This window comes from Dipodomys merriami, unplaced genomic scaffold (genome assembly GCF_024711535.1).
Source record: "Dipodomys merriami isolate MVZ:Mamm:240054 unplaced genomic scaffold, mDipMer1.0.p SCAF_3, whole genome shotgun sequence".
NCBI lineage: Eukaryota > Metazoa > Chordata > Mammalia > Rodentia > Heteromyidae > Dipodomys > Dipodomys merriami.
This window is the reverse complement of record NW_027204492.1, coordinates 14,009,943-14,023,791: the sequence shown is the minus strand read 5'-3', so window position 1 is coordinate 14,023,791 and position 13,849 is coordinate 14,009,943. Positions and strand designations below refer to the sequence as shown.

General features: G+C 36.3%; 1 protein-coding gene across 3 annotated transcripts in view; it reads right to left on the bottom strand.

Moving 5' to 3' along the window:
* Nucleotides 1-13,849, bottom strand: part of Map7d3 (MAP7 domain containing 3) — a 40,389-nt gene that overhangs the window by 10,571 nt on the left and 15,969 nt on the right. For 2 of the 3 annotated variants that reach the window (XM_070038906.1, XM_070038908.1), the window contains exons 5-10: nt 10,118-10,201; nt 7,635-7,930; nt 6,519-6,643; nt 6,088-6,272; nt 4,718-4,829; nt 3,429-3,528 (exon numbers count right to left, since the gene is read on the bottom strand). In XM_070038906.1, coding sequence (XP_069895007.1) covers nt 3,429-3,528; nt 4,718-4,829; nt 6,088-6,272; nt 6,519-6,643; nt 7,635-7,930; nt 10,118-10,201 — 902 coding nt within the window. The remainder of the gene's footprint in view (nt 1-3,428; nt 3,529-4,717; nt 4,830-6,087; nt 6,273-6,518; nt 6,644-7,634; nt 7,931-10,117; nt 10,202-13,849) is intronic. The other variant, XM_070038907.1, reaches the window with a different exon arrangement.

The following is a 13,849-nucleotide window of genomic DNA, read 5'->3' as shown; positions in this document are numbered from 1 at the left end:
GAGCACAAAATCTGGAGAAAACAAGATTTGAATGTATGTACTTCATCAAAAGACACGATGGAGGGGGTAATTTACTGAACAGACCCCCACAAAAATCATTCATTGTTAAATGAACAGAAAGGACATATGTGAGTTCGTTAAAACGAAGAACTTCTGGTTCATTCAAAGATACTGAGAATGGGGCAATTATAACATGGGGAAAGATCCCTGTAATACATATAACCAAAGGACTCCTAACTATAAGTTAAAACAACCTACAAACTGGTAAGAAATAGGCAGGTGACAAATGAGGCAAATGGGCAAGTCATTTGAAAAGACATATCACCAAATGGCCAGAAAGCATGTAAGAAGGCACTTGACTTTGATAGTTATCAAAAGCTGTTGATAAATTCAAGAATATTAACATCAGGAGCTTTTATCCTGCAGAAAATTACAAGAGGACAAGCCATAAACTGGAAAAAGGTGTCTACACAACCAAAAAAAAGAAGCAGTATTCAAGAACTATATATTAAGAAAAGAGCAAAAAGGATGAAAGGCCTAAGCAAGCATTTCACAGACAAGAAAACATGAAGGCAAACTAGAGAGATAAAAACATGTTCTAGTTTTTTAATGATCAGAGAAATGCAAATTAGATACTTTATTTCATTACCACCAGATGGGTAAAAATGAGCAAAGCTGTTAAGAGTACGAAGTAAGAAGAATTCTTGAACACTGCTGGTAGATACTTTTGAGGCTTTCACATCTGTCTATCTCTCCCCCTTCCATTATTATTTCCTCAATTCTCTGTTTAAAGGGAAATAAAAATTCAAGCCTGGAAAGAGATTAAAATCCAGTGGTCCTGAAGCAGTGGGTATCTCCTTTTCACAAAGATGGACAATATCAACAATTTCTCCCAAACCACAAATTTCACCAAATTCTCCCTTTCCAACCCAAGCCAGCTACAAAATGCCATGAATAAAAATAGTACTTGCAATCAACACATAAGCGCCCAAATAACAACTTTACACTCCTATTTTCACACACATGGAGATTCATTACTTAGACCAAGCATATATCATTGCAGACCAGTTAGAGATTTCAATAGGATTTTAGTCAGACCATTCGTAATGCTGATGTTAAGGAAATTAATGTACTGTATTGATGCCATACTGTTAAGAGCTTTTGTTTCTAAAAAGACAGGAGACTGAAGAGGGATGTTTTCTAGGGTTGAAGAAAATTCTCCATTGTACAAGGTGAAGAAAGTTGTAGCTGTCTAGTCTCTTCAGTGACAGGGAGGCCTTAAGGCACATTGGCCTTGGCCTGGGCCAGGGCTCCCAGATGAGTCATGGGTTGTACAAGATTCCTTTCTGGCTTAAAAGTCTACATCTTGGCTTCTCAGACTTGTATTTCTGACCATAGTTGATACATTCCAGCCTGATGTAGAAAAACACTTTAGCTTCTACCAACCCCTACCAGACTGGAGCCATTTTGCTCCAATGATCATTGTTCTTACATGTTTGATTGAAGTATTGCTGTAATTGCTGCTAAGGGTCCATGAAAAAGAGAGGTATGAATAAGAGGACAGCTTCCTGAGCTTTTAGCATTCCCTTTTCTAGGAAATGTGTGCAATTATTTAATTTCAATAACTGTGGAGCTATCTACTGCCATAGGGACAGGAGCCAAATTTCTTATATTTCTCTAATGCTTAGAGGATTCATAAAGGTTACTTTCTAATTCTGGAATGTCTAGATAAGCAGTTTTAATGAATGATATTCTAACACTGAGAATATAAAGTGAGTAATAATAATTCAAAATGAGTCAAATCTGGGTTCTGGGGATTACCTACCTTGAGATTAGGGTTTGGAAAGATGAGACATTCACATTGAACTGCAGAGCTTCTGCACAGCAAGGGACATAGCTAGCAAGAAAAAAGCCCACAGACTGGGAGAAGATCTTCATAAGCCATACAACAGACAAGGGCCTCATATCTAAAATGTACTTACAGCTCAAAAAATTAAAGGCCCCCCAAAACAAATCCCCAAAGAAACAATCACCTCATTAACAAGTGGGCTAAAACTTAGAGAGACACTTCTCTGAAGAGGAAATACGAATGGCCAATAGATGCATGAAAAAATGCTCAACGTCTTTGGCCATAAAAGAAATGCAAATCAAAACAACATTGAGATTCTATCTTGCCCCAGTTAGAAGGGCCATTATCAAGAAATCTAAAAACAACAGATGCTGGAGGGGATGTGGCCAAAAGGGAACACTACTACACTGTTGGTGGGAGTGTAAACTTGTTCAACCACTCTGGAAAGCAGTATGGAGGTGCCTCAAAAGACTAAACATAGAGCTCCCCTATGACCCAGCAATCCTACTTCTGGGCATTTACCAAAATGACCACAAACAAAGCTATACCAAAGCTACCAGCACAACCATGTTCATTACAGTAGTATTTACCATGGCTAAGATATGCAACCAACACAGATGCCTCTCAACAGATAAATGGATCAGGAAGATGTGGTATATATTCACAATGGAGTTCTATGCTTCCTTTAGAAAGAATGGGATTGTCCCAATTCATAAGGAAATGGAAAAACCTGGAAAAATTACATTAAATGAAGTAACCCAGACCCAAAGAAAAGTATGTTTCATGGTTCCCCTCATTTGTAATAACTAGAATATGTTTATGATATTCTTAAGAGGTGATCTCAATAATCCAATTGCTAAGCACATAGGACCATATATAATGAAGCATATCAACATGAACTCCAAGAATTGGAAAAAAAGAAGTTCTTACTATGTCCTGTATGTAGTTAGTTTTTTCAGTTCTCTTAGTTTTTTGTACCTTGTGTCTTGTATATGTTTATTCAATCCGTGGAAGGGTAAGGGAATCATAGAAATAGCAGGACAATGTATGAACTAATGTAACATACTCACTTGACACTATGCTGGGAATGAACTCTACAACTTGGGAGCGGGAGATGACTAGGAGGGGTAAGTGGGAGAAAATGAGGTATGGGGTAACTGTTTAAAAACAAATGTGCTCATTACCTTACTTATGTAACTGTAACAACCCCTACTCATCATCTTTTCAATAAAGAAAAAGAAACCAAAACAACAAAAGATGAGGCAGTAAGAATCTCTCCCTTTCTTGCCTGTTAGGGAGAGGTGCAGATGTATGGCACCAACAGAAGGCAAGATGGGTAAAAGTTATCTGACACACTCAAGCAATTAGGATTTCAAACTCAAAGACTGGTCATCTAGAATCTACTGTTTTCTGCCTTTGCGAAATGCCCTTAGGAAATATTGTGGAACATTTGCCAAAGTGGCTGAAGATGACCACTATTGTGTAATGTAATGGTGCAGCTTACAGATACGGTCTGCTCCTTTAATTTCAATTGCTTCTTATCCATGACTAAAGTGTTGAGCTAACAAATCCGTAATACCTTACGTCCTTTCTTTGTTTTCATTTTGCTCTTCTGCGGTTTTTCCAATTTTGATGACTCCGCCTGTTCTGCAGAACTCTCTTCCATGGTTGAGTCTTTCCTAATAACAGCAAGAATATATAAATGACTCTTAGAATTTACCCTGGTCACTGTTATATACAATTTACAGTAGTGACTGTTCATGGTGAAATTGCTTGTGAATAGTAACGTAATTTTCATTGGTGCCAGATTTACTATATTTTCTGTGTAGCTACACAGGGTTAATTCCTATGAAGTACTGGACTACTTTTTACCTTAACACACACGCATGCACGCATGCATGTACACCATGTATGCACACATACACACACACAAGAGAAAGTGATCAGTCCTAACAGTTTTGGAAATAGAGATCTCTACAAAAGGCTTCATTTCCCTGTGCTCACAGTTATGTCTCATCTGGGGAATTACTGGTAATTTAGACAATGGTGCAAATAGTGCTCTAGTATTCAGTGCTTTCAAATACTCAATTTGCTCTGTTTACATGAGGCCATGAATACTATTTTTCTAGTTATAATTTCTTGTTCTTTAAAATGACCCCTCTTCTCTCTCTTCTCTTCTCCAAGCCTATATAAAGTAGATGGAAAGTATGGGGTTGTATTTTTAAAAATATGTAGGAGTTGAACATAACGGCAGTACTGTCAAAATTTCCCTATAGAGAGTGGGCCAGGGTTTACATTATAGAGCTCAACATAAAATGGGTATCATGATGGAAGAACAAGAACCTTGCTTTCAAGTTTGACCACACATAGATGTGCATGAGAATTTCTGGGCATAGGACATCGTCCAATGGTGACTCACTGGCCTAATAAAATTCAAGCATCACAGAGCTCATTGGAAAGTATCCAAATGTGCAATGTACAACAAGAATAAGGGTAATTTCCAAGTTTACAAATCCTAAACTTCCTTTCTTTAATTAAAAAAAAGGGACTGGCCTCTGTGAATGGAAACAGAAATGTCAGGTGATACCGTGGAGAGGGCCCTAGATGTTTATTTTAATGTCTTTCTGAAATCTCTTAAAATCCTTAATGGCATATGACAGAGAAACTAAAAAAGACATGGAGAAACATTAGGTCCCTCTCTGCATGCTTCCTATACTTTCTTTAATGGATTAGAAGGTAATGAGAGACTTCTGATCCTCACTGAAGAAGTCACTTGCTCTTTGACAACTTGTAATCTGAAGGGAAAGTTTTCAAGATTTAGGCCTTATTCCAGATTTAATGTCTAAAAGAGATGGTGTTTTTGCTGACCTTGGTACCACTGCACTTGGGAGACTTCGTCTTTTTTCGCCCTGCTGTTTTTTTGCCGAAGTTGTAGTTGCATCCATGCTTGGGGATCTTGATGATCTTCTATTATGAGAGTCTAGTTGAATTAAACATATCAAACAGTTTAGGGAACTTAGGGCCTTGCAGTCCAACAACCAAGGACAGCACAACCTAAAACATTTAAAACATCAAACAATATGTTCATAGGCCAAAATTTATCAACTGCAATCAGACTACAGGTGGTTTATTCAAAACCTTAACTTGTCCTTCAATTAGCATTTTGTTTCTTTCAAATAAGAGTTATGCCCCATTTTGAGATAGCTCCATCAAATCACCCTATGAAAAAGGTTAAAATACATTAAATACAGTGGAAGCCAAGCTTTTCTCTGGTCCAAATGAAGAGTAAGAATCTTAAATATTTAGCTAACCCAAAATTCAACAAGCATGTGTATGTGAACTTGTGTGTCATTTTCACTACTGTTCACCTGAAGTTTATTCATCTGGTTATCATGGAGTGGCTAAGTATGAATAACATAAAAATGAAGACTATGAGTAAAAATAAGGGAATACATAAGGATATATTACAATATTATAGTCTATGTAATTAATGCCTTTATTTTATGCCTGTACTGGGGCTTGAACTCAGGGCCTCACACTTACATGTGGCTTTTTCACTAGTATTTTACCATGTGAGTCATACCTCCACTTCACTAATGTCTGTTTTAAAGAAAACCATGTATGAAAATGAACATTTTTAAACCTCAACAATAATTTGTAATGAAACGTCTCTATATCATCTGTGCTAATTAGGACAAATATATGCTAATTTCAACTCATAATTTATAATAAAAATTCTGGAAGTCCTTAAAATAGCAAAATTTCCTGGGGTGTTTGAAATTAAGTAATATCTTAAGATATAAGAGTACATGTGATAGGAAAAATAGTAACAAAAAAATCCTATGTGGCACTTTCAAGAATGTGCATATGGCATACATCAAGACACACCATATGTTATGGTCTTTCTATGGAAACAGACCTACATCTCTTAATGAAAATCTGCTTATATGGCAAAGGTTAGATATGCTGCCTCTTAACTTAGACAATATCAGAGATGGAAGGGCCCACAGGGATTACCTAGATGAAACTCTTACCCAAACAATGCCTTTAAGTCTGTTTTTCCAAATATGGGTATTCCAAAACAAGGCGGAGTGGAGTAAGAAGTTTTGGCAAGAATAAACAAGCATAAAGAAAACAGTCCCAAGGACCAGTGAATATGTAATCGTGTTTATCTAAAAGAATGTCCACTCCCTAGTGTCCTCTCAATTGGAGAATAAAAGGAAATTGACCATTCTTACCTTCACTGCTCATAAGCTGTTGGTTTACAGTCTCAGATTTGTTTGCAGGTTTATACATGGTATCTCTTCTCTTTTTTAGTACAGCTGGTGGAACGATGCTGTTGTGCCGAAAAGATGCCAATTTATATGTTTGGGCGGCCTGTGCAAATTTAGATGTCGTGGTTGGTACCATTGCAAGATGTCTACTGAGAGAAAAGTAACAAACATAGGTTAATTTTTGGTATACAATTTCAGAAAACTATCCCACTTTAGTACTAAGAAGAAATGATATCATCTGGTGATTTTTGTAAGAGGCAAAAGTAAGTCTACTTAAAGTAGACTGACTTTTAGTTTTTTTCCATTAAGTTTGTGTTACTTCCCTTAAGAAGCACTGACATGAGATTTGTCCTGGTAAGATATCAATGAGGAATAGTTAAAAATAGGCTACTTACGAAGTATTTCCTGGAGAAGCTGAGGGCCATCTAGTTACAGATGAAGGCCATATGTATCCAGGAATACTTGAACTTGGACGTTTCCTGATAATTGGAGTTAAGGGCTGATGGGTGAGTTCGGGTTTCTGAACAGATCAATACAGTGAGAAATTAGCAATTATTTTGCTACAGCTTGCTTCTTATTAAGAGAAAAATATTCTGAACAAAATTACAATTACGTCCTTAAACCCCCAATTTTGCTTTAGTGCTTGAAAACCAGGCAAAAAGATACTTTCTTATAGACTTAACAAGTGTTATCCCACAATTCTAGTTGATCATAGAAATAATTTAAAAGACTTTTAAATTCAAAATCTTACTTCTATTTCTAAATCTTAATTATGGACTTGGCACACTTGTCAAAAACATTTAAGAGTTTAGAAGTAGCTCATATAAAGAGTTATGTTTTCTCTCTTCTACTCTTTACTAATATTCCATCTTTGGAGGGAAATGCTGGTACAACATATATTGGAACACGAAATTAGATGTCTTTTTTGGGTGCTGGTACTGGGGATTTGAACTCAGGGTCTTATGCTTTCAATTGGCTTTTTGTTAAATCAAGGCTGGAGCTGTTTTAATAGGAAATATATCAATAGAAAATGCTTGGAGATACTTTCATGCTGCCTTTGCAGGGGTCATTTCTATACTTGGCTGAGGTAATACCTCTGTGCTCTCCTTCACCCTACTTCTATTAGTACTTCCACAATGGCCTCATCTGTGTTTGCCTCTGAAGATATTTTTGTGTTCCCTGAGTCCAGGCTTCCCTCTGGTAATGTGTCTGTGCTTACTACTGGTGACACTCTCACACTCACAAATGATGAAGACTAAGTTTGTCATCAATAGTGAGTGTGAATTTGTCAGTGGGGATTCCAAACTTGTCACAGAATAATTATCCACACTGGCCATGGGAGAAGCCTCCTTGCTCACTATGGGGTGTGCTTCCATGTTCACTATACTGGACAGTTCCATGGCTATCTTGGTGAGTGTTTTCATATTTTTTTTCAGTGTGACTAGCACAGAAACCTTGGAAGGTACATTGGTGTTGTCCATACTTAGTACTGAAAATATGCTCACGGTTACCATGGGTTGTGGTTCTGTGCTGATGGTGGGCACATCCACTTTCACCTCCGGTGTTAATTCTGCTTGTGAACTGAGTGTTGCTTCGATCTCCGGTGTTACTTCTGCTCTTGAGCTAGGTGTCTCTTCGATAGTTGTTTCAGGAGGGGTCTCAACTTTGTCCTTTTCAGGCTCTTCTGCCATTGGTTGAAGAGGATTTTGGATTGCTGACTTACGGACAACCATGGAGGCCTTCAATTCCTCATCAGTAATGTTAAGCAACGGAACATGTACATAGCGCAACACATACTTGCCTGTTGCTGCAGTTGAATAAGGACAGGTAAAGTTAGAAATTTGGCACAGCAAAAAGAAATGCCATATATACAGTGTAAGAATAGAAACAGAGAAAATAACAGGAATTAGACACTGCTTAGGAAATGCGTCACAGACCCATGACAAGACCATCACAAACTTATTACTTCAGAAGCAACACCAAAATCATGCAGTGTGACTGTGGTAATTGTACATGAAAATAAGACATTTCTCCAAATATTTGCCATATGCCATTTCTGTTTTTAAAAAATTTCATTGCAAAATGATTTGAATCAAATTTTCAGGGTTTTCAACATTTTTATAATGTAAACTGAACATCTCAGCTAGGGCTAAAGGTGTCATTGTTATGGGTGATTCCATAAAATGCTCCATATTTGACTTTTTAGAATATCAATTGTTAGAATTAAAGAATATTTTCTCATCTACACAAAAAACCACACACCTAGACATTATTCAGAGTGAGTTAAATCTTAAAGGACCTTTCCAGCTTTAACAATATATATATATATATATATACATATATGCATATATCTTAGGAAATCCAAACAAAATATTAATATTCTATCTCATCCAAGAAAGTAAAAGGTGTGGCTGGGAAGGTAGCTTAGTGGTAGAGTGCTGCCTATTATGCATGAAGCCCTGGGTTTGATTCTTGAGTACCACATAAACAGAAAAAGCAGGAAGTGATGCTGTGGCTCAAGTGGTAGAGTGATAGCCTTGAGCAAAACAAGCTCAGGGACAGTGCCCAGGCCATGAGTTCAAGCCCTAGGACTGGCAAAAAACAAGAAGGGAGAAAGTAGGCAATGCCAAAACGTAGAACCAGGCAACTTCATATACTGTTACAGAAGGATTGATTTATGTACTCTCCCAGGGGTTAATTTGACAATGTGTATCAAAAGCCATTCAAGTTGAAAATATAATCTAAATATCCAACATAAAAATATGAACTACTTTGAGACACTTGAGTCCTAAACACATATGTTTTAGGCACAGAAATGTGTAAGACTGAATCTTTTGCAACTTGGGCAGGAGATTTTGTGAGACACTTATCTCCACTTTACCACCACAAAGCCAGTAGTAGCCTTGAGTGAAAAAAAAAAAGCTCAAGCCTAGCAGCGAAGGCCCTGAGTCAAGCCCCAAGACCAGGGGGAAAAAAAAAGAATAAGTGAAATTTGTTGTAAATATCTTGCTCCAATGAATCTATCATGAAACAATGGTATTTGTTCCAGTGGGAGTTAAGCTGAATAAACTAAGGAAATCACCAACTAGAATGAAACAAAAAACAAGAAAATATGTGAAAAGGTAATACTAGGGGGAAAGGTGTGAAAGAGAAATTAAATAATTTCAGGTGGATCCATTTGCAACAATGAGATGTACAAGACAATATGTCAAAAAATGAACTTTACAACTTTGGCCTGGGCAGGGGGAGGAGAAGCGAGGGTGGGGGGCAGAGATGGGAAGGGATGGGAAGAGGAAACAAAGGAGGAGGCAACAATGCTTGATAAGAAATGTACTCATTACCTTGCCCATGTAATTGTAACCCCTCTGTACGGTGTTTTCACAATAAAAAATAAAATAAAAGCATAATTTCAGTAATAATTATGAATTCTATGGGTAAAATCAGTAGTGAAGGTATATAGGCCATGGAACAAAGCTTTGTCCAAAATATGGTCAGTAATTTGTAACTTCTATATGCAAATTGATGAAATGCTTGTGGTAAATCCAGTTCTTTAGTACAAACTTATCTATACTACTATTCTGTAGTTTGTTTGTAAGGCTGTATTATAGGCCTTTGGTCAAATGAAAATAACAATTATATACTTCATTTAAAAATAGACTTTTCTACGGAAGTGGCGCTGTGGCTCAAGTGGTAGAGCACTTGCCTTGAGCTGAAGAGCTGAGGGACAGTGCCCAGGCCCAGAGTTCAAGCACAACGATTGACCAAAAAAAAAAAAAAAAAGAAAGAAAAAAGAAAAAAAAGTGATACAATGGTTAAAAATAGACTTTCTGGATTCTACCAAATAAGCATAGGAGCAAAACAGATTTTTTTTCTTTTTTTAAGTTCAAGGGTATCTTGGCTTCCAGTTTCAGGAATGTCTTTTCAAGCAACTCAATGTTGACATAAATATACTTCTTGCAAAGGTTAGTATTTATACTTAGCAACAACTAATCACCTTGTTTATCTTCTGTTCCTTCTTTGTCAACGCAAGAATGTGGCTTATTCTCCTTTCCACACACAAACAAATTCTTTTTATGTTCTGTTTTTCCAAAGGAGCAAAGGAAAAGGTGGGTTAATTTTCAAAAACTACTTAAATATACTATTTTAAGAGTGAGTTCTTTGCTTTATCCAACATGTTTTATTTTCTCTACCTTTGCTTGTAAAGATTTATTTAATTTCAAATATTATGGAAAGATTCTACATCCTCAAGCTTAAAACTAGTTTACTCTTTATGTTATTAGAAGTGAGGATAGTCACAAAATGGTCTCATATTGTCTGATAACACAATAGCTCCTCAATACACAACTTTAAATTTTAGATATAATCTGTGTTTAATACTACAAGTAGCTTTTAATTCAATTACACCTATCTTTAAATAAGGTGATCATTAATATATTTAAACAACCCAACTATTCATAGCTAGTGATAAACAAAAATAACCTGTTTCCCAGAGATTTTTATTTTACTTGAAATATTCTTGCTCAAGACACTGAAGAACGTTTGTTTGAAAAAAATCTCTTTTGGGGATAGAAAGTAAAGTACATATTGATAATATAGTATAAATAACAAAACAGTGCAAAGTTATTATGAGTCAGAAATGAACAAACTATTTGACTCAATTAAGATTCAAAACAGAATTATGAAGAAACAGAATCATCTAAAATTATTATATGTTAGATAATAAACTTTGAGTTTAAACTATTCATATCTCTGGATAGAACATGTTTCATTTCAGTTTCAAGAGATTTTCAGGAATAATTAATTATGGTATTCAATACTTCAGTATGTACAACATACTGTACTGTAAGTAGGTTATTTTGCAGAGTATTTGCCACAATATCTTTCATTAAATACCAGTGAAGGAATATTTTTAGTTAGTTGAAATTACTCTTTCAGTGCAATTTAGCAATTATCTATACAGTCACCCAGTTGTCCCTTTTGTTACATCTCAACAAATATGTAAATTAGATATATTAATGCAATCATACTACTATTGACTCATAGAAAATCATTGGTAGTTCTTAAAAGCAACTAGACAGTAAGACATAATCAACTCTTGGATTCAAATGAAAGCACATACACATGACATTATAATTGTTAACTCATTTTTCTAAAGGTTTAGTTGGAAAAGAAATTAGTTTTTACCATATAACAAGTGAGATGTATATATATATATATATATATATATATATATATATATATATATATATATATATATATATATATATATGAAATCCCCTTACATGAATCTGTGAATGAACCTAAACTATATAGAAAAGTATTTTGGGAAGGCTTAGTGAGGATGGATGTAGTTAGTAGGAAGAAGGCCATCTGCCCTCAGAATATTACAAAAAAAATGTAATGCCCTCAGACTGGTAGCAAAAAGATCTCTAAAGCACATTGCTGAAATTATAATTAATCTAAGAATACAAATAATGTAACATGAGTTTGAACTAAACAAAAGCTTTCTTTCCGCCGATATTTTTCTACATATGGCAATTATAAGAATTTTTTTAGATAAAACCAGACATATTTTCTACTAGGTTAACCACTGCAATAGTTGTTTATACATTAAATGGTATCACCTTGAATATTTTATTGTGCTAGATTTTTTGGGCAGTTATGGGACTTTGAACTCAGGACTTGGGCACTGTCCCTGAGCTATTTTGCTCAAGGCTAGTACTCTACCACTTGGAGCCACAGTGTCACTTCTGGTTTTCTACTGGTTAATTGGAGATAAAAGTCTCAATGGCAGGGAATGTGGCTTAATGGTAGTGCTTGCCTAGTATGCATGAAGCTCTGGGTTTGATTCCTCAGTACCACATAAATAGAAAAAGCTAGAAGTTGCACTGTAGCTCAAGTGGTAGAGTGCTAGCCTTGAGAAAAGAAGCTCAGGGACAGTGCCCAGGCCCTGAGTTAAAGACCCAGGAGTGGCAAATAAATGTCTCAAGACAGGTTTACTCGCCCAGCTGCTGGCAGATCACTCCCTGGTTGGGAGCTGCAAAGTGCACACACACCCATGCTCAAGCTGGAAGCAAGGAATCAGTCTCCTGAGGGATGAGAGCCAAGTGGAGGCCGAAGAGCAAACTCTGCTGTGCACCTGTGGGAGCCCACCCCTACTGAAGACCATGCCCATCCCAAAGGCCTGAATCTAACCTTTTCAGCCCCTGTTACAGACCAAGCTCCTTTAAACTATCCTGGGGCTGAGAATGCACACAGGCACTTGCTGGTCCCAGGACCCAGTATGGGCTAGTCTACCCAGTGTGAGCTATCCTAGGCCAAGTGAGGGCTGCCACCTGTCAGGTGTGAACAGGTTAATGGGTCACAGTCCTGACAATCCCTTAACCCAAATGCTTAAATCACAATGAAAGATTACAATATTCATGAACAATCAAGATAACAAAGGAAATGCAAAAGCCAACAACAATCCAGGGAAGGACCCCACTGAGAGTGAAGAAGAGGACAAAAGAACCATTAAAGACATGCTGACAGAATTGGCAAATGAAATTAAGGGGGATATGCAAAAACAATTTCAAGAGTACAAAGAAGAAATGACAAAGAAAATCCAGAACTCCCAAAAAGATATGGAGATAAAAACAGACACACTATACACCTCATTAAAACATAAAATTAACACTGATCTCAGAAGTATAAAAGGTTCAATTTCCACAATGCAATCCACAGTAGAATCTCATAGGTAACAGAATTGAATGGAAAAAAGTCAAAGGTATGGAACAAATACTCAGAACCTACCAAAGGTAAACCCAAGAATTGGAAGACAGGCAAGAAATAAAATTTACACATAATTGGGATCAATGAGGGGGAAGAATTTAATAGTAAAGTCATAGAAAAATCTATTCAGTATAATAATAACAGAGAACTACTTCCCCAGTCTTAAGAGAGAAAATCTCATCTGCCAAACAGAAGCATGTAGAATATCTACTAGACAGGATCCAAGAAGAAACACCTCTAGACACATCATAGTAAAAATATTAGACTTGAATAGCAAGGAAATGATTTTAAATATGCAAAATCAAAGAAGGAGCTGTATTAAAATGGAAAGAAAATCAGAAGCACTGCAGATCTCTCCACACAAACCCTCACTGCAAGGAGAGCCTGGAATGTTATAATTCAAGCCCTGAAGACCAACAACTACAAAAACAAACTGATATACCCAGCAAAGCTATCATTTACATTTGATAGTGAAACTAAAATCTTTGATGACAAACACAAATTAAAGGAATTCATGAACATTCAATTAGCATTACAAAGAATAGTAAAGGGAGGAATACAATTTGGAGGGAACAATCAAAAACAGGAAATAAATCAGACAAAAATCACTGGAAGACCAATTTAGTTAGCAGAGGAAGAGGAGAGAAACAAAATACAGTAAATCCATTTGCAATATCTAGTATATGTATGAGTCAAGCGGAAAAGGTCAGATAATGTGATGTTAGGAAAATGAATCCTTAGATATGTATTTTAATGTTTTTTCTTTTCATACATTTGTTTCTAACGCATTTATAAGATTATCTCTTTGTAGCTTTGTATGTCCCTCCCCCACAGTATAACCCCTGCTTTCACTATATTTGATGTTAATATAACTTGTAGAGGAGATGGGGGAAAAACAAGTCATTTAAGGATACAGGGGAAATCGGGGAGGATTGGGTGGGGGGGGTAAGGGGGG